The sequence below is a fragment of the Felis catus genome, chromosome F1 (genome assembly GCF_018350175.1).
Source record: "Felis catus isolate Fca126 chromosome F1, F.catus_Fca126_mat1.0, whole genome shotgun sequence".
NCBI classification, from domain to species: Eukaryota; Metazoa; Chordata; class Mammalia; order Carnivora; family Felidae; genus Felis; species Felis catus.
The window spans coordinates 63,765,963-63,783,248 of NC_058384.1; the positions used below are offsets into that span (position 1 = coordinate 63,765,963).

The 17,286-nt window shown below is 57.9% G+C and overlaps 1 protein-coding gene across 2 annotated transcripts; it reads left to right on the forward strand.

Moving 5' to 3' along the window:
- Positions 1-104: 104 nt before the first annotated feature.
- Positions 105-16,463, forward strand: ARHGAP30 (Rho GTPase activating protein 30). Of its 2 annotated transcripts, none has more exons than XM_003999580.5 (12): positions 105-341; positions 5,910-6,012; positions 8,466-8,610; positions 9,497-9,579; positions 9,738-9,845; positions 10,400-10,527; positions 11,263-11,434; positions 11,513-11,616; positions 11,701-11,778; positions 12,335-12,748; positions 13,699-13,964; positions 14,049-16,463. In XM_003999580.5, exons 1-12 carry the CDS (start codon positions 245-247, stop codon positions 15,675-15,677), a joined length of 3,327 nt encoding a protein of 1,108 aa, XP_003999629.2. In that variant the 5' UTR covers positions 105-244; the 3' UTR covers positions 15,678-16,463. The 2 variants fall into 2 exon arrangements, with proteins under 2 accessions (XP_003999629.2, XP_006943091.2); XM_006943029.4 differs by having other exon boundaries at positions 13,699-13,793.
- The last annotated feature ends 823 nt before the right edge of the window (positions 16,464-17,286 follow it).

The window sequence follows — 17,286 nt, forward strand, 5'->3', positions numbered from 1 at the left end:
CACAGCTTCTTGCCAGGGTCCTGGCGGCTTCCTCTTCCACGGCCGCTTCCGTGTGGCCGGGGCCCCCAGAGGCGCGAGCTGCGGCCCGTGGCCCAGGCCACCCTCCACCCCGCCCTGGTTCGGAGCCCTGCCCCCTGGGGCCGGGCCAAGCCCAAAGACTGGCTTGGGATCCTATGGGGGACCGGTAGGGCAAAGGTCTTGGGGGGCAGAGAGGTGGCTGGGCCAGGACCTGGGGGCTCCAGCCATGAAGTCTCGGCAGAAAGGGAAGAAGAAGGGCAGCTCCAAGGAGAGGGTGTTTGGGTGCGACTTACAGGAGCAGCTGCAGCGTTCCGGCCAGGAGGGTAAGGAGGTGGCTCAGGGCTGCTGTTGGGTGGGGGGGCCCGGAGCCTCTCCCGCCCGGTCCAGCCTCAGGGACGGAGGCAGCTCCCAGGTGTCCGTGGCGAAGGGGCAGCGGCTCGGGGTCAGCGCCCAGGCGGCTGTCAAGCAGACGCGGCAGGAAATGTGGCTCGGCGGCAGAGGAGACAGGGGAGCCCCCTTGTGTAACTACCTGTGGGTGGGGAGGCCGGAGAGCTGGGAGACCGAGAGGCGTAGGCAAGAGAGAGGGGAAGCCATCACTGCTGGGGACGGGAGGCGGCGGGCCAGGGCCAGGGCCAGGGGACGAATGGCGAAAGGGCCCATGGACGGGCCTTGGGTCTGAATGAAAGGGGACGGGAGAAGGGTGGCAGGAGAGTTTGGGGGTGGCGCTGGGGCGCACGGGGGTTTCCTGGTTGGAGGAGAGCACCCCGGGGCCGTGGTCGCAGGGCTCGGGGCCCTCTGCAGCCTTGCCGGGCCGCAGGTGAGGGTGTGGGTTGGCATCTCCCTCTGCCGCTCTCTGTGACTCTCCCTGTGCAAAGGAGGAGCGGGTTTGGGTTGGGAGTGGAGGGGCGAGGGCAGAAGCGGCTGAAATGTGGGCTGCGGGGAAGGGTCAGAGAGATGCCCCGAGGCTGGTCGGAGGGCAGGGGTGCAGGGTGCAAGGAGGTGGGTGTGGGGCCTGTCAGCTGCCTCCCTGAGTTCCCTGGAGGGGCTCAGAAGCCAGGAGGACGGGGGGCCCACTCCGGGCTCATCCCCGCATGGAGTGGCCACTCACAAACTTCGCCTTGATTTGAAATTGAACACAGGTATCCCGGTGGCCCAGCCCAGCTTGTTTGTGCCCCTCCGAGCTCCTCCCAGAGAAGGGCACGATTTCCACCCCCCCCACCCTACCCCACCCCAATCTGTCATTTCCTCTTCTCCGCTCTGGGTTGTGGTGCCTTCAGTCCGGGAGGGTGATGGTGGTTCCCGGCTCATTTCCTGCTCGTAGCCCCGCCCCCTCATCCCCAGACACCTCCTTCCCCTTTTCTCCTCCCCCAGGGGCCCCCATCCCCACCGGCCTCCGTTCAGGGAAACCCAGGGCCCCAGAGAGTCTCAAAGAGCTGAAGTCCCGAAGGCTTTGCTCTGCCTTTCTCTTCTCACCGTGAAGAGCCTGACTGCCAGCACAGGGCTGACTCCTTCACAAGGGATTCCTCTTGAGAATGATGACTTCTGGGCCAAGCAAGGGCCACGTGATCCAAGGGGGCTGATGTGCTTCCAGTTCTCTGCAAACCCTCAGTTCAGTCTCCTCATCCTGGGGCTGCCCTTCCCCGTGGCCCCCGCCAGCGCCATGTTGAAACATGGAACCCCCAGCCGGCCCAGACCCCACTCCTGTATACCCCTCCTGGCCTGTCTGCATTCCCAGCAGGTGAGGGGCATGTTCTCTGGAAGGTTGCTGGGGCCTGGTCCTAGTGAGACCCAGAGGAGGAGAGGAGCACCCCCTTCCCTTCCCCAGCATCTCACCTGAGCCCAAGGGTGGAGTGATCTCGGGCCCCTCTCCCTATCCACCCCTTCCCTGGGCACAGACAGGTGGACAGTGAAAGGTCAGAGAGAGGCTAGTGATGGCTTCTCTCTTCAACCCAAGACTCACGGTCAGTGTTTCTGCTTCATTTATCCTCCCTGAGGATCTTGGTTTTTCTCCATCTGTCTTCACTCCGTCTCAGCACCCTCTCCCAGCTCCTTGCCCCGGGGGCCATCTCTTCCTTCCCCAAGCCCTACCTCTATTGAGTTCTTTCTTTTCCTAACATTTATCTCTTTGTTACCCTGGTCAGGTAGCATTTCTGATCCTCGAAGTCTCTAAATTCTGGGCCCTCCTCCCGGACCCCGCCTCCATTCCCCGATGTCTCCAGCCCTTGACTCCATCACCTCAGCCCTGTCTCTTACTTTCGTCTCTGATGCCATGGCTCTGATCTCTATTTCCTTGACACTCCCCCCGCCCCACCCCGTCTCTCGGCCTGTTATCTCTCCTTCCATCTCCATGACCCACCTCCTCCGTGGCTCTGACTCCCTAGGCTATCTAATACCTTCTTTAAGGGCCTTTTCTGGAGATTCAGAATCAACAGAGAAGGGCAGGATGGGGAGGATCTGGCTTGGATGTAGTTCATGTGAAAAGGACCTAGGCCTTGGGTGACAGCGGACTATCTATGAGTCAATGGAGTAACATGGCGGCCAAGAGAGTTGGTGTGGCACTAGGCACCTGAGGAGGGTCCACCCCATTTCTTCAGTGCTGGGAACCTGAGGTCAGGGGGCCCTGGCAAATGGGCACAGGTCGTGGAAGGATGGATGGTGAACTGTAGGGCCAGGACTAAGGTGAGGCAAGAGAGGTGACCAAGGCACAAAATTTAAGGAAGCCCTCGACCTAGGGCCACCACAGCACCCAGAGTGCCCCTTTCTTTTTCTCTCCCCCTTCCTTCCTTCCTTCCTTCCCTCCTTCCTTCCTTCCTACCTTCCTTCCTTTCTTCCTTTCTTTCTTCCTTCCTTCTTCCATCCTTGCTTCCTTCCTTCCTTCTTCTGTCCTTCCTTCCTTCCTTCTTTCCCTCCTTCCTTCCTTTCCTCCTTCCTTCCCTTCTTCCTAACTTCCTTCCTTCCTTCCTTCCCTCCTTCCTTCCTTCCCTCCCTCCTCCTTCCTTCCTTCCTTCCTTCTTTCCTCCTTCCTTCCTTCCTTCCTTCCCTCCCTCCCTCTTCCTTCCTTCCTACCTTCCTTCCTTTCTTCCTTCCTTCCTTCTTCTGTCCTTGCTTCCTTCCTTCTTTCCCTCCTTCCTTCCTTCCCTCCTTCCTTCCCTCCCTCTTCCTTCCTTCCTTCCTTCCTTCCTTCCTTCCTTCCTTCTTCCTTTCCTCCTTCCTTCCTTGCTTCCTTCCTTCCTTCCTCTCTCTCTCCCTCCCTCCCTCCTTTCCTTTTTTAAAAAGTTTACTTACTAATTTTTTTTGTACTCTCAATGTGGGGCTCGAACTTATGACCCCGAGATCAAGAGTTCCATGCTCTTCTGAAGGTCGTGTTTGTGCACAGTTGGCACTTGCACAGCTCTAGGAATGGGTGCTTCCGTAAATTCCGCACCTGCACCTTCCTTGTCTCACCCAAGTCCTGGCTCTGGGGTGAGGGTGGGGAACAAAGGGTGTGGACACCAGGCCACATGAGGAGGGTTTACAATAGTGAATAATGGGTTTATTGATTATTTCCTTCATTCTGTATTTCTCTAATTAATTACTTCATCCCACCAAGAACTTGGCATGGATGATTCCAAAAGCTAACACTTTACAAAAACATAGAATAAAATGACCGAGGGAATTGGGTTGAAGGGGGAATGAGAGGAAGGTCAAGATCCGTGCCCAGAAGCGCGTATCGGGTGATTCTATATGGTTTCTAGATGTGGGCTCTGAGCTTCCTGGTAACCAAAGAGGTGAACATAATCAGGTCTAAGACTCATAAAGCCCAGAAGGAAAAAAAAAAAAAAAAAAAAAACCAGATGGCTGAGGAGAGACAGCTTTTCGTGACACTGACACGGGAGAGGGATTTCTCTGGAAAGTCTTGGTGAATCGAACTTAGTGTTTCGTCTTGGGCAATATTCTCTAGTTCAACCTCCAGGGGATGTTAGTCATCCTCATACCTGACGGCTCTCTTCCCCGAGTTGTCAATACACCACTATTGAGCACCTGCTGTTTCCACACCGTGCTAGATGCTGGGGAACATGTCACTGGTTTTCAGAGGTGGAGACACAAAGGAAAGTAGTGATAACGAAGTGTGGTAAGTGCCACGATACAGATACAAGCAAGGGGCTCAGAGTTGGAGGTGATCTTTGAGGCGTGTTTTGGCGAACGCATCGGAGTTCACCCGTCAAAGACAGAGGGAAGGGTGTTTCCAGGCAAGGGAACGACACGAGTTACGGGGCCAAGGCGTGTTCACGGAGCAGCAAAGAGCCGGATCCTGGGGCTTGTCGGAGAGGCAGCCGGAGCCGAGGCTGGGAGAGCAGCTGGGCCCGGCCTTTGCAGGGCCTTAGGCGCCAGGCTGAGGGGTTTCTATTTTATCCTCCATCTGTAGGCCGAGCAGTGAAGGCTGAGCTGAAGCAAAGTGTTTATGGAGCAGAAGATTTAAGGCAGGGAAAGCTTTCGCAAGAGAAACCTTCTGGAGACAGGGTTTCACACGGGGCGTTGGAAGGTTTCCCGAGTCTGAGACATCATGTCAGAACACATGAGGGATGTTGGGGCGCCTGGGGGGCTCAGTCGGTTAAACGTCCGACTTTGACTCAGGTCATGATCTCTCGGTCCGTGAGTTCGAGCCCCGCGTCGGGCTCTGGGCTGAAGGCTCGGAGCCTGGAGCCTCCTTTCCATTCTGTGTCTCCCTCTCTCTCTGCCCCTCCCCCGCTCATGCTCTGTCTCTCTCTCTCTCTCTCTCCCTCTCTCTCTCAAAAATAAATAAACACAAAAAAAGAAAAAAGAAAACATGAGGGATGTCAAAATCAGTAACATTCTGTTTGGGCCTCAGAGAGGGTGCACACACACACACACACACACACACACACAGAACCGGTCGCACTTAGATCTTGCCCTTCAGGAGCTTACGGTCTGGCAACAGGGGAGGGGGCCCAGGGTGGGAAAGAGAACGCAACTTTTGGCGCCCCTGGATGGGAATCCTGGCGCTAGCTGGTAATACTGGGCCCTCGTTACTTCTCTGACCCTCTGCAGAATGGGGACTAGGATACCTAATGCACAGAGCTTGGCACATCGTTGCTTCTCTCCTGCGCCGACCTGTGTGCAGGTTTGCCGCGATCGTGTGCGCCTTCCTATGACAGACCTACTATGCACGCGCTGGCCTCCTGGCTTCACAACAGTCCCCGTCAGCCCTGCGCCTTGTGGGTCCGGACAACTCATGCTCCTTCATTTTCTATAGAGTGTTAAATAAATGTACTTTCCTTGTTTTTTTAAGTTTAGGTATTTCCTTTGAGAGAGAGAGAGAGAGAGAGAGAGAGCAGGGGAGGGGCAGAGAGAGGGGGGAGAGAGAGAATCCCAAGAGGGCTCCACGCTGTCGGCACGGAGCTCGATGTGGGGCTCGAACTCACGAACCGTGAGATCGTGACCCGGGCCGAAATCCGGGGTCAGACCCTTCATTGACTGAGGCCCCCGGGCGCCCCTAAATAAATGCACTTTCAAGACCCATCCTTTTACTCCGAGTCTCCTTCCAAGCACACTGCTGCCCCTTCGAAGATTCTGGGGTAGCAGCTAGTAATTACAGAGAGACAGATTTCAGCTCAACAAAAGGCAGAACTTTCTAGCAGCAGTGGGCGGTCTGGACAGGCAGTGTGCTCCCCCCTCACCTGGGGGATTTCCGCAGAGGCTCTGGACCCAATGGACGGAGAGACCGGGGGCTGAGGCCCTCTGAGACTCCTTGCGACAGGTGGCTATTCCGCGAGCTCTGCCTTCAGTCTCCCCAAACCCCCGTCCCCGATGCTTCCATTTCTCAGATCCCCTGCGGTCTCTGTCCTCCCAGACCGGCTGATCTCTCGTCTCTGTGTCGTCTGTGTCCCCAGTGCCACAGGTGCTGAGGAGCTGTGCAGAGTTCGTGGAGGAATACGGGGTAGTAGATGGGATCTACCGCCTCTCGGGGGTCTCCTCCAACATCCAGAAGCTCCGGTGAGTCAGGCAGGGAGGGGAGGGCTCCGTGGGCCAGGAGGGGCGAGGGAAGCGGGGAGAAGGAAGCGTGGACTCTGGAGTCTCCTCAGGAGGTGCATGTCTCCACTCCCATATACGCCCACCCAGTTTTAAAAAATTGGATATAACTCATACACCACAAAACTCACTATTTAAACATGTACGACGCAGGGGCGCCTGGGGGGGCTCAGTGGGTTGAGCGACCGACGTCGGCTCAGGTCATGATCTCACGGTCTGTGGGTTCAAGCTCCGCGTCGGTCTCTGTGCTGACAGCTCGGAGCCTGCAGCCTGCTTCCGATTCGGTGTCTCCCTCTCTCTCTGCCCCTGCCTCTCTCTCTCTCTCTCTCTCTCTCTCTCTCAAAACTAAATAAACAAAAAAAAAATAACACTAAAAGTAAATACGTACGACTCAGCGATTTTTAGTGTATTCACAAGGCCAGGCATGCCACCATCACCACTCATTCCAGAACATTCATCAACCCCCAAAGCAGTCGCTCCACATTTCCCCTTTCCCGCAGCCTCTGGCAGCCACGGGTCCACCACCTGGCTCCGGGGGCTCGCCCGTTCTGGACGTTTCATACAAACGGAACCGTGTTACGTACCCTTTTGTGTCTGGCTTCTTTACGTGGCGGGCCTGCAGGGGCTCGTGCACGTTGTCGCACCTGCCGCTACTTCACCTCCGTTTCCGGCTCGACCGCATTTGGCTCATCTGTACATCGACCGATGGACAGTGCGCCTCTTGGCTGCGAGGAACAGCGCGGCCGCGAACGTTCGCCCACCGGCATTGGTGCCGACGGGCGGCTTCAGTTCTCTGGGGTAGACACGTGGGAGCGGGCTTGCTGGGTCGCATGTCGAACTTTTTTTTTTAATTTTTTTTTTCAACGTTCATTTGTTTTTGGGACAGAGAGAGACAGAGCATGAACGGGGGAGGGGCAGAGAGAGAGGGAGACACAGAATCGGAAACAGGCTCCAGGCTCCGAGCCGTCAGCCCAGAGCCCGACGCGGGGCTCGAACTCACGGACCGCGAGATCGTGACCTGGCTGAAGTCGGACGCTTAACCGACTGCGCCACCCAGGCGCCCCCACATGTCGAACTTTTTAAGGAGCGGCCGGACCGTTTTCCGTGGCCGAGCGTCAGTTCACACCCCCAGCAGCCGGGCACGAGGGCTCCAATTTCCCCGCATCCCGCCGGCCATCCCAGCGGATGGGAAGTCGTGTTTCACCTGGATTTGCATCTTCCCTAACAGCCAATGACGCCGAACATCTTGTGTGCTTCTCACTCCCTTGTAGATCTTTTTATTTTTTAATTTTTTTGAGGCTTAGTTATGTTTGAGAGAGAGAGACAGAGAGACAAAGTGTGAGCAGGGGAGGGGCAGAGAGAGGGAGGCACAGCATCCGAAGCAGGTTCCAGGCTCTGAGCCGTCAGCCCAGAGCCCGATGCGGGGCTCGAACTTACCAGCCGAGCTGTGAGATCCTGACGCGAGCTGAAGTCAGATGCTTAACCGACTGAGCCACTCAGGCGCCCCTCCCTTGCTCGTTTTGTTTTTGTTTTTTTAAGTTTGTCCATTTACTTTTTGAGAGAGAGAGAGAGAGAGAGCCCAAGTCGGGGAGGGGCAGAGAGAGAGGAAGAGAGAGAGAGAATCCAAAGCAGGCTCTGTGGTCAGTGCGCAAACCCGGATGCAGGGCTTGAACTCACGAAGCCATGAGATCACCACCCGAGCCGAAATCAACAGTCAGATGCTCAGCTGACTGAGCCACCCGGCCACCCCTCCCCCCACCTCCCCGCCTCCTCGCTCATTTTTAAATTGGGTTATTTGTTTCCTTTGAGCTGTAAGAATTCTTCACACGGTCCAGATACTAAACGCTCCAGCAAATCTGTGCTTCGCACGTGTTTTCTTCCATTCTGTGGGTTGTCCTGGCTTTCGGGACACTGTCCTCTGACGCCCAAAAGTTTGTCACGTGACGCTCCGTGTATCTGTTTGTCCTTTGGCCGCTTGTGTTTTTGGCGTCTTATCTGAGAACCTGTTGGCTGTAACCTCGAAGAGTTACACTTACGTTTCCTTCCAAGATCTGCGTCCCCTCCACCTTTTCACGAGCCCAGAAGCATGTGCAGGCTCACCCCTGCGCCCTTACTGGCTCGGACGCCCCCCTGCCTTGCCGCTCACCCCCCGCGGCTCCATCCCCGACGCGCGGCTCCCTGTGCCCGCACGCACGGGTCCCTTTCCCTACCCACCCGGCCGCCTGCACACCCCCCGGGCACCGTGACAGGTGCACCTGCGTCTGCTGCCTCACGGACACACACGCCCCGACGTCCTCCTCCCAAGTCCCGAGCCTGCTGACCGCTGACCCTGCCCGGACCCACCCGCACAGCCCCCGCCTCTCCCACTGCCCCCCCCACCCCCCTTCCCCCACTCCTCACACTCCGCACCTCCCCAGGCAGGAGTTTGAGGCAGAGCGGAAGCCGGACCTGCGGAGAGATGTTTACCTGCAGGACATCCATTGTGTCTCTTCCCTGTTAAAGGCCTACTTCAGGGAACTTCCAGACCCTCTGCTCACTTACCGGCTCTATGACAAGTTTGCTGTGAGTTGAGAGGCCGGGGGGGGGGGGGGGGAGAAGACGAGGCTGAGGGGTGATCGTCCTGGCGCCGATGTCCCAAGTGGGTGTTCACAGCCGGACAGAGTGCTGGCGATCCCGAATGACAGAGACCACGTGAAAAGGAAGACCCCCCCCCCGCCAATCTCCCCCCTCTTCTCTTCGCCTCCCCTCCTTCCCTTGGGGCCTGCGGCTCACGCACGGTGCAGGGACGAGGCTGGGGGACGTAGAACCCAGGCGGAGAGCAGAGGGCCCTGGGAAATCACCCGGGCCAGAGCTTCCCTCCTTGGGAGAGAAGGAGAACCCTTCTTAGAAGTCAAAACTTGTCCCGGAGCGCGCCTCCACCAGCGGACTGGATGCTGGACAGCTTTTGAGTGAGGGAACGCAGGACAAAAGTGCTCTCTTGAGTTCAGTAGCGTTTAAACAGTGAGTTGCATTTTGTCGAGCACGATAGGGTTGTAGGAGCCGGGAGCAGCGGCCCACGCAGTTCAGCCCACGCCGGCCGGACCGCGTGGGCGCAGGCCTCCCTGGGCACCTCGGAGTAACTCCACGGGCCCTGGAACGCCCGCAGGGAGGGACCACGGAGGTATTCCTGTACCGGAGCGGCACCGGGGGAGGAGGCCAAGGCAGAGCGGCAGGGAGTTGCTCGAGGTCGCAGAGCTATGGGGTGGCAGGGCTGAGGCCCAGCAGCGGGTGCCGTGGGCCCCGAGCTCTGGGCTCTGTCTGCTCATCACGTGGCTTCCGAAGAGCTGGGCTGGGGGATGGGGTGGGGTGCAGCACAGGCCGTTTCCGACGGTTGGGCTCAGTGCTCCGAGGAGTAAGCAAGGGCGGCGCGGGCCGGCTGACCCGGTTCTTGAACCTTCCTCCCCACCAGGAGGCCGTGGCAGTGCAGTTGGAGCCGGAGCGTCTGATCAAGATCCTCGAGGTGCTTGGAGAACTCCCTCTCCCAAACTACAGGTGTGTGGGGTTCCTCCCTCCCCAGAGGGCCGCCCCACGCCCCACGCAACCCTGGGGCCTCGATTTGTCTCTTCCCTTCCGGCTCCCAGACCTCAATCCGACCCCGGCCCTGGGCGTCCCCTGTGTGACCCCCGGCCCACAATGCCCCCCTTCTGCAGGACCCTGGAGTTCCTCACGCGGCACTTGGTACACATGGCCTCGTTCAGTGCTCAGACCAACATGCACGCCCGCAACCTGGCCATCGTGTGGGCCCCCAACCTGCTGAGGTGGGCACATGTGCGAGCGGCCTGGGGGGAGGCGGTCCTGGCAGAGCCCAGCCCCCAGAGGCTGCCCCAGGAACGGGCGTGGCCCTGGGGAGGGGGGGGTGGGGCCTCCTAGAGCCCGGTGAGAAACAGGGGGTTTCGCAATTACGTTGAGCGGGACGGGGCTTACCCACTGGACACGAGGCCTTGTGTCTTCTGGTGCCGTGTCCCCGAGCTCAGAGTCCTTGTTGAAGGTGTGTCGAGCAAACGTCTCGCGGTCTATTGGAGATCTGGCCTGTATATCACCCCCCCGTGGGGTAAGGCAGACTATGAGAAGTCCTGAGAGTCATTATAACGAGGCACCCTCGCGTGCAAAGGTTAGAGATGAATTCTGACGGGAGTGAATTCCCAGAGGGCTTCCTGAAGGAAGGCATTTGAGGCTTGAATCATGCATGTGGTTTAAGAGGTGGGGACGAGGTTAAGGGCACGCAGGGGAGGGGGGGTGGGGGTATTTTTAGGGAGAATTCAGACGGGGAAGTGAGGTGGGGCTGGAGGGGAATAACTCCACGTCTCCACAGGTCTAAGGACATAGAGGCCTCGGGCTTCAATGGGACGGCAGCCTTCATGGAGGTGCGGGTGCAGTCCATCGTGGTCGAGTTTATCCTCACACATGTGGACCAGCTCTTTGGGGGCGCTGCCCTTTCCAGTGAGTGTCCCTCCCAGCCACCACACCACCACAGTCTGTCTGGGGAGTCATGTCAGGGTCACAGAGGGCCTCAGACCACCTCATTCAGTCTCCCCGTTTTGCAGATGAGACAGCTGAGACTCACAGCTGTGGTCACATGGAGAAGATCCTGGAGAGGTGATGGCCTAGTCCGTCCTTGAGCAAACCTCTCCTGCATAGCCTGACCTTCTAATCACCATCCTGGCTCTCGGGGCCAGTGACCGATCATTCCTACCCCAGCCCACCTGGCCGGTGTGCTGGGATCTCCTGACCCTTGTCCCCGAGGACGCCCTCTTGAGGAGCCCAGACACAGAGGGTCTGTCTCCCAAGACCTCTGAGTATATCCTTAGCCTGGCGGTTAGTTGGTGGGTGGGAGGGTTCTACAGGGAGCTGAGGCCCTCTTTCAACTCTTTTTTAAAAAATGTTTATTATTTATTATAATTATTTATTATTAAAAAATTTTTAATATGTATTTGTTTTTGAGAGCGAGAGAGCGAGACAGAGTGTGAGCAGGGGAGAGGCAGAGAGAGAGGGAGACACAGAATCCAAGGCAGGCTCCAGGCTCCGAGCTGTCAGCACAGAGCCCGACGCGCCGGGGCTCAAACTCACGAACCGTGAGCTCATGACCTGAGCCGAAGTCGGATGCTCAACCGACTGAGCCAGCCAGGTGCCCTGTCATCTCTGTTCTTGGCCGGCCAATTCCTCTTCTTTCCCTAGGTGGTGAAATGGAGAGTGGATGGCGATCACTTCCAGGGGCCCGGGCATCAGGCAGCCCCGAGGACCTTATGCCCAGGTCCCTGCCCTACAATCTGCCTAGCAACCTGCAGGCTGGTGATGGACCCCCGCAGATACGGCCCTACCACACTATCATTGAAATTGCGGAGCACAAGTAAGGTCTCCTTCCTGGCCCTCCTCCCCGACATTGACCGCCAGGCTCCAACCCCAATGATTTCTCCATTCCTTCCAGGAGGAAAGGGTCTCTGAAGGTCAGGAAGTGGAAATCTATCTTCAATCTGGGTCGCTCTGGCCATGAGACCAAGCGTAAACTTCCGCGGGGCGCTGAGGACAGAGGTGAGTCTGGAGGGACGTAGTGGGGGGGGGTGCTCTGCTGAAGGCGAGCAGGACCCTGGCCCTACAAACATTCATGTCTTGCAGAGGACAAATCCGATAAGGGGACTTTGCGGCCAGCCAAGAGCATGGACTCACTGAGTGCTGCGGCTGGGGTCAGTGATGGTGAGTACAGGTGTGCACGTGGTGTGTGTGTGTATGTGTGTGTGTGTGTGCGCGCGTGCATGCAGAGGCTGGCGAACACCCGCGTGTGCGTGTGTGGGTGTCTCTGCAAGGGAATAGCAGTGTTACGGATGAGACAGACCATTGTGTGTGCACTGCTGCGTGTTTGTGGGTCTGTACACGTGGCTGTGTGCTCGCTAATTTCAAAGAAAAATATACACGTAATGAGTGCTTATTATACACCAGCCACAGTACCCGATGTTGGGTTTACAATAGTGAGTTGATCATCTGATCAACAGGTGTGTTCAAATGAGCGTACAAAGGGGGAGAGAGCGGGGTGTGGGTTTGTGGGAAGGGGCAGGGACGGCCGGAGGGACGGAGGGGGGGGGTTCCTAAGTAAGTGTCACTGTGGAAAGTTCGCAGCGGTGGCCAAGGGAAGCCGGGCCCGGTGCCTTCCAGGCTGTCCTAACTCTCAGGCTTGAGAAAGGCAGGGCCCACTCTCCAGAGCCTTCCTGAGGTGTCCGGGCCCCTTTGCCGCCCTGCGCTCTCTCCCACACAGAGCCGGAGGGGCTGGCGGGACCCAGCCATCCCCAGCCGAGCGCGTTGCTGCAGGACAGCTTGGAGAATGACTCCGGGGAGGCGGCGGAGGGTGACCGGGAGCGGGAGCCGGAGGCGCTGGGCGGCACCAACTCTGAGCCAGGCACGCCGCGGGCCGGCCGGTCGGGGATCCGCGCTGGGAGCAGCAGCCGAGCAGAGCGCTGTGCTGGAGTCCACATCTCGGACCCCTACAACGTCAACCTCCCACTGCACATCACCTCCATCCTCAACGTGCCCCCAAACATCATCTCCAACGTCTCCTTGGCCAGGCTCACCCGAGGCCTTGAGTGCCCCGCCCTACAGCCCCGGCCAAGCCCTGCCTCCGGCCCGGGTCCCGGCCCCGGCCCCGGCCCCGGCCCCGGCCCCGGCCCCCCAGGTGAGGCCCCGGGGATCTCCCAGGCCTGGGAGAAGGGACTAGAATTCCAGGCTGAAGCTCTGATGCAAGGTATCTGTCCTGAAAATGGCAGACGCCTCAGTCCTCAGGCTCGGGGTGGTCTCCTTCGGCTGCCTCCCTGACTTCCGGGTTGGGGGGGGAGGGTGGGGAATCCAGTAATATTATCAGGTTCTGTGAGATCCACAGGGAGAGGACCCCCGGCAGTCTTCAGATCACTGATGTACCCGAGACTGGGAGTCCGGGTCAGACTCAGACAGTAGGGATCACGGAGTACAAGGCGGGGCTGTATAATAGATCCTGGTGATAATATGGGATTAACACTAATCGTTAACATGTATTGAAGGTTTACTGCTTGCCATGTGCTGCGTTAAGGACTTTGCAGGCATTCGCTTGTTTTCTTCTTTTGCGATCTTATGACGCCGTCATTGTTGCTGTGCTTCTGTCACAGCGGTGGGACTGGAGACCTAGGTTAAGCTATTTGCCGTTGAGTTAGTTCAGAGGTTCTGAAGCGTCCCTGAGGAGAAGTATTGAGGCAGCACAGGGCAGCGGGGAAGCACTCGGGCTACAGAGTTAAGCAGACTTGGGTTCAAAATTGGGCCGTGCCAGTCACTGTTTGCGTGACCTTGGACAGACCTCTCTGGGTCTCGCTTTCCTCACGTGTAACACGGGGATAAATCCCCTACGTTATGGGGCTGTGTCGTGGGGGGACGAAATAAGACAGCGCACTGTAAAACGTACAGGACGGTGCCTGGCACCTGGCGGGAGCGATAAGCCAGTAGGTAGGGATGCTGGTCTGAAAGCACTGGCCACAGGCCAAATCTATGCCGGGGGCGTTGGTCCCGATACGGTAGCAACGCTAGGAAGATCCATTTTGTAAAGGGTCAAGGCTGGTCTTGACCTGTGTGTTCCTGGGACTACCTTTCTCTCAACAGGTGAGAAGTTGGAGGCAAGTTCGGCCGCAGGTCCCCCGGCTGACTGTGGCCCGGCGGACGTGGCCCCTGCCCTGGAGGACTGCCTGTCCCAGGAGGTGCAGGATTCCTTCTCCTTCCTAGAGGACTCAAGCAGCTCAGAGCCCGAGTGGGTGGGGGTGGAAGATGGGGAGGTGGCCAAGGCAGGAACTGCAGGAGCAGCCTTCTCCCCTGGGGAGGACGACCCTGGGATGGGCTACCTAGAGGAGCTCCTGAGAGTCGGGCCTCAGGTAAGAAGGAGCTGTGCTGGGGTTGGGGGTGCTGGGGAGGCCAGAGGGCGGACCTGGTCCTGAGCCACGGTGCTATGCCCGCAGGTGGAGGAGTTCTCTGTGGAGCCGCCCCTGGATGACCTGTCTCTGGATGAGGCACAGTTTGTCCTGGCTCCCAGCTGCTGTTCCCCGGACTCTGCGGGCCCCGGGCCTGAAGGAGAAGAGGAGAGTGGGGAGGAAGTCTTCCTGAGTGCCTACGATGACCTAAGTCCCCTTCTGGGGCCCAAACACCCAAACTGGGAGGGTCCAGGGAGCCTGGAAGAAGAGGCAGCAGGATGCAGGGGACAGGGGGCTCCAGGGCAGGCTGAGGGAGAGCAGGCATGCCGGGAAGGTGGGGAGGACAGGGAGGCAGAGCCTGAAGGCAGATGGGACGTCCCAGAGGAGGCTGAGGGGAGTCCGGAGAGCGAGGCGGAGGATGGAGAAGCAGGTGAGGGAGGAGGGAAGGCTGGGGAAAGCCAGGAGACGATGGTCAGTGTGAAGGAAGGGGGTGGGGAAGAGCCAGAGGCCAAGGGAGAGGAGTCCCGCGGTCAGCAGGAGGAGGGCAGTGTGGAGGAAGCTAAGTGTGCGGTGGGAACAGGAGAGCAGGGTAAAGACGAGGAGAAAGCAAGCAAGGAGAGAGGGGAAGAGGCTGAGGAAGGAGAGGAAGCCCAGGTACAAGCCAGAAGGGGCCCGGAGTGCGGGGCCCAGGAAACCCAAGTTGCCGAGGGGAGCTGGGAAGCTGTACACAGACGAGAGGCTGACGGAGGCAGAGAGGACGAGGCCAAAGGACAGAAGGGGCCTGAGAACCAAGGGGCAAGAGAAGCCCAAGGAGGTGGTGAAGACGGCAGGAGCCCTGAAGCAGCAGCTGAAGGAGGAGCAGGGAAGGTCAGCAAGGAACAGGAGAGTGGGGATGGGGAGCGTGAGGGAGACCAGCGTGCTGGAGGTGGCCGTGTAGAGAAGGACGCCCTTCCTGAAGGGTCACACGCAGAGCCCCTGGAGGTTGGCAGTGCCGAAGAGGGCAGCCCCCAGTCCTCTGAGGCAGAACAGGCGGTCCCGCAGCCACCCCGGCCACAGGAGATGGAGCCCGAGGGGCCGCTCGGTCCAGAGGGCTGCAACCCGTGTCCCTGTCCTCTTGGCTCAGCCGGTGGTGTGGGCATGCGCCTGGCTTCCAGCCTGGTTCAGGTCCAACAGGTCCGCTCTGTGCCTGTGGTGCCCCCCAAACCACAATTTGCCAAGATGCCTAGTGCGATGTGTAGCAAGATCCACGTGGCACCTGCAAACCCATGCCCGAGGCCTGGCCGGCTTGATGGGACTCCTGGGGAAAGGGCTTGGGGGTCCCGAGCCTCCCGTTCCTCTTGGAGGAATGGGGGCAGTCTTTCTTTTGATGCTGCTGTGGCCCTGGCCCGGGACCGCCAGAGGACTGAGGCTCAGGGAGTTCGGCGGACCCAGACCTGTACGGGGGGTGGGGACTACAGCCTCATCCCCAGAACCTCCCCGTGTAGTGTGATCCCTGCCTATTCTCGGCCACTTAGCTGCCTGGAGCTCCCACCCGAAGACACAGAAGGGTCTGGACACCGGAGTCGGCTTAGTCTGCCCCCCAGGGAACCCCAGCCCCCCGACCCTCTTCTGTCCCCCCAGCGCCGATCATATGCGTTTGAAACACAGGCCAACCCTGGGAGAGGTGAGGGACTGTGAGTAGGACCACAGTGCTGGGCAAAGGGGACAGTAAGGTGTCTTGAATCTCCAGATTCCCAGACCGGCTGTTTCTCCTGCAGCCTGAGCAGCTGGAGTGTCCAACACCATAGGCTTTGACCCTCCAGCTTCTCTTTTCGATTGTGGGAAGCATTGCCTCCGTTGGTTTACTTGAGCTTGTCTCAGACACAAAGCACTTATCCCTTAGGATATTCCCAAGAAAGTCACCGAGATCCTATCACCAAGGAGCGGGGTCATTGGTCAAAGGGAACAAAGAGTAGGCAGAAAACTTAAGAGGTCTCTCAAAGTGAAGAATGAAGAGGGAACTCCAGCTAAGTTCCTGCCTCCTCTGGGGCTGTGTACTTCCCTTCATGGAAGCCCAGGGTGGAGGAGGGGAGGGTGGGGCCAGGTCAGAGGCTATCACCCATCAACACTTCTGAGTTGCCCATCCTTATTCTGCTCCTGGACCCTTGGGTACCTCCTGACTCTCCTAGCTCCAGATTAGGAGGACCATGTCAAGGAAGCTCTCTGAAGTCCTCAGAGTGTGTGGGAGGGACTGGCTCCCTCTCCAGCATCCCCACCCTCTGCCTCCAGTCGCCTTTAGGAAGAGAGATCTTCTGCAGATCTCCCTGGCTTCTCCTTTTTCCTTTGGAATGACTTCCTCCTCTATTTCAAGGAAGGGGAATAGCATAACTCAGGCCCTGGGACTGCTTCTCCAGACAGGCTGGGGCCATATGTTCCGTCCTAGTAAGAAGCAGCCTCGGAATAAAAGTTGTACTTTTATACCTACACAGTGTGAAGCCTCATGTTTTTTTGTTTTGTTTTGTTTTTTTTAACTAGAGTCTTAGGTGACGGGTATTACATTTTCATATTTGGCAAGATGTCTTCTTGCTGTTGTTGTTAGGGTGCTCTTCCTCAGTTGTCGTCATGGAGACCTGTGGCTAGAAACTAGAGCTGGGTTCATGGTGGTCAGGAAATGGGGAAGAGAAACTTCTATTTACATAATGCTCATGACCTACCAGTAAAGGCGAGGTATTCTACGAGCGTAACATCTATACCCTTGATTTTACTTAGTCCGTATAACGATTCGGTAAGTTTGGTATTGGTGTCTCCATTTTACAGATGAGAGAACTGAGGCTAATTAAGTCAAAAGGCTTGCCAATGTTCTCAGCGGTAAGAAGCGGCAGAGGCAGGTTTGAGATCCGAGTTTGTCTGGCTCCAGAGGCTAAACTCTTCGGATCACACCACACTGCTCCAAATCCATTAAGAGTAGGTCTTAACCAAGAAGGAATGGGAACCAAGATCCCTCTCACAGAAACGGAGGGCCTCACAAAAACTGGAAGTTCGGGGGGGGGGGTGGTCTTTGGGTGAGCAACTGCGGACGCTACTACAAAGGAATATACCCAAATCTATCTTCGTCTCCACTGGACAGCAAAAAAGCGTCCCGACCCAAGATGGCCTCCCAAGTAGCCCTTGTTAAAGATGGCGCCTCCGTCCGACGTCTCTCCCTTGATCTAAGCCAACCTCCCTCCCTTCTGCCCCTAAAAACGCCTTGTCCCGCAGAAAGATGGAAGCACGCATCAGTCGTCTTTCTCCCGTTCTTGCCGAATGC

Excerpts from the sequence above, each read along its gene's own strand:
- ARHGAP30 (XM_003999580.5), top strand. The coding sequence starts at position 245 with ATGAAGTCTCGGCAGAAAGGGAAGAAGAAGGGCAGCTCCAAGGAGAGG. Across the intron at positions 11,435-11,512 it reads ATTGAAATTGCGGAGCACAA|GAGGAAAGGGTCTCTGAAGG; the intron begins GTAAGGTCTCCT and ends CATTCCTTCCAG. Across the intron at positions 11,779-12,334 it reads TGCGGCTGGGGTCAGTGATG|AGCCGGAGGGGCTGGCGGGA; the intron begins GTGAGTACAGGT and ends TCTCCCACACAG.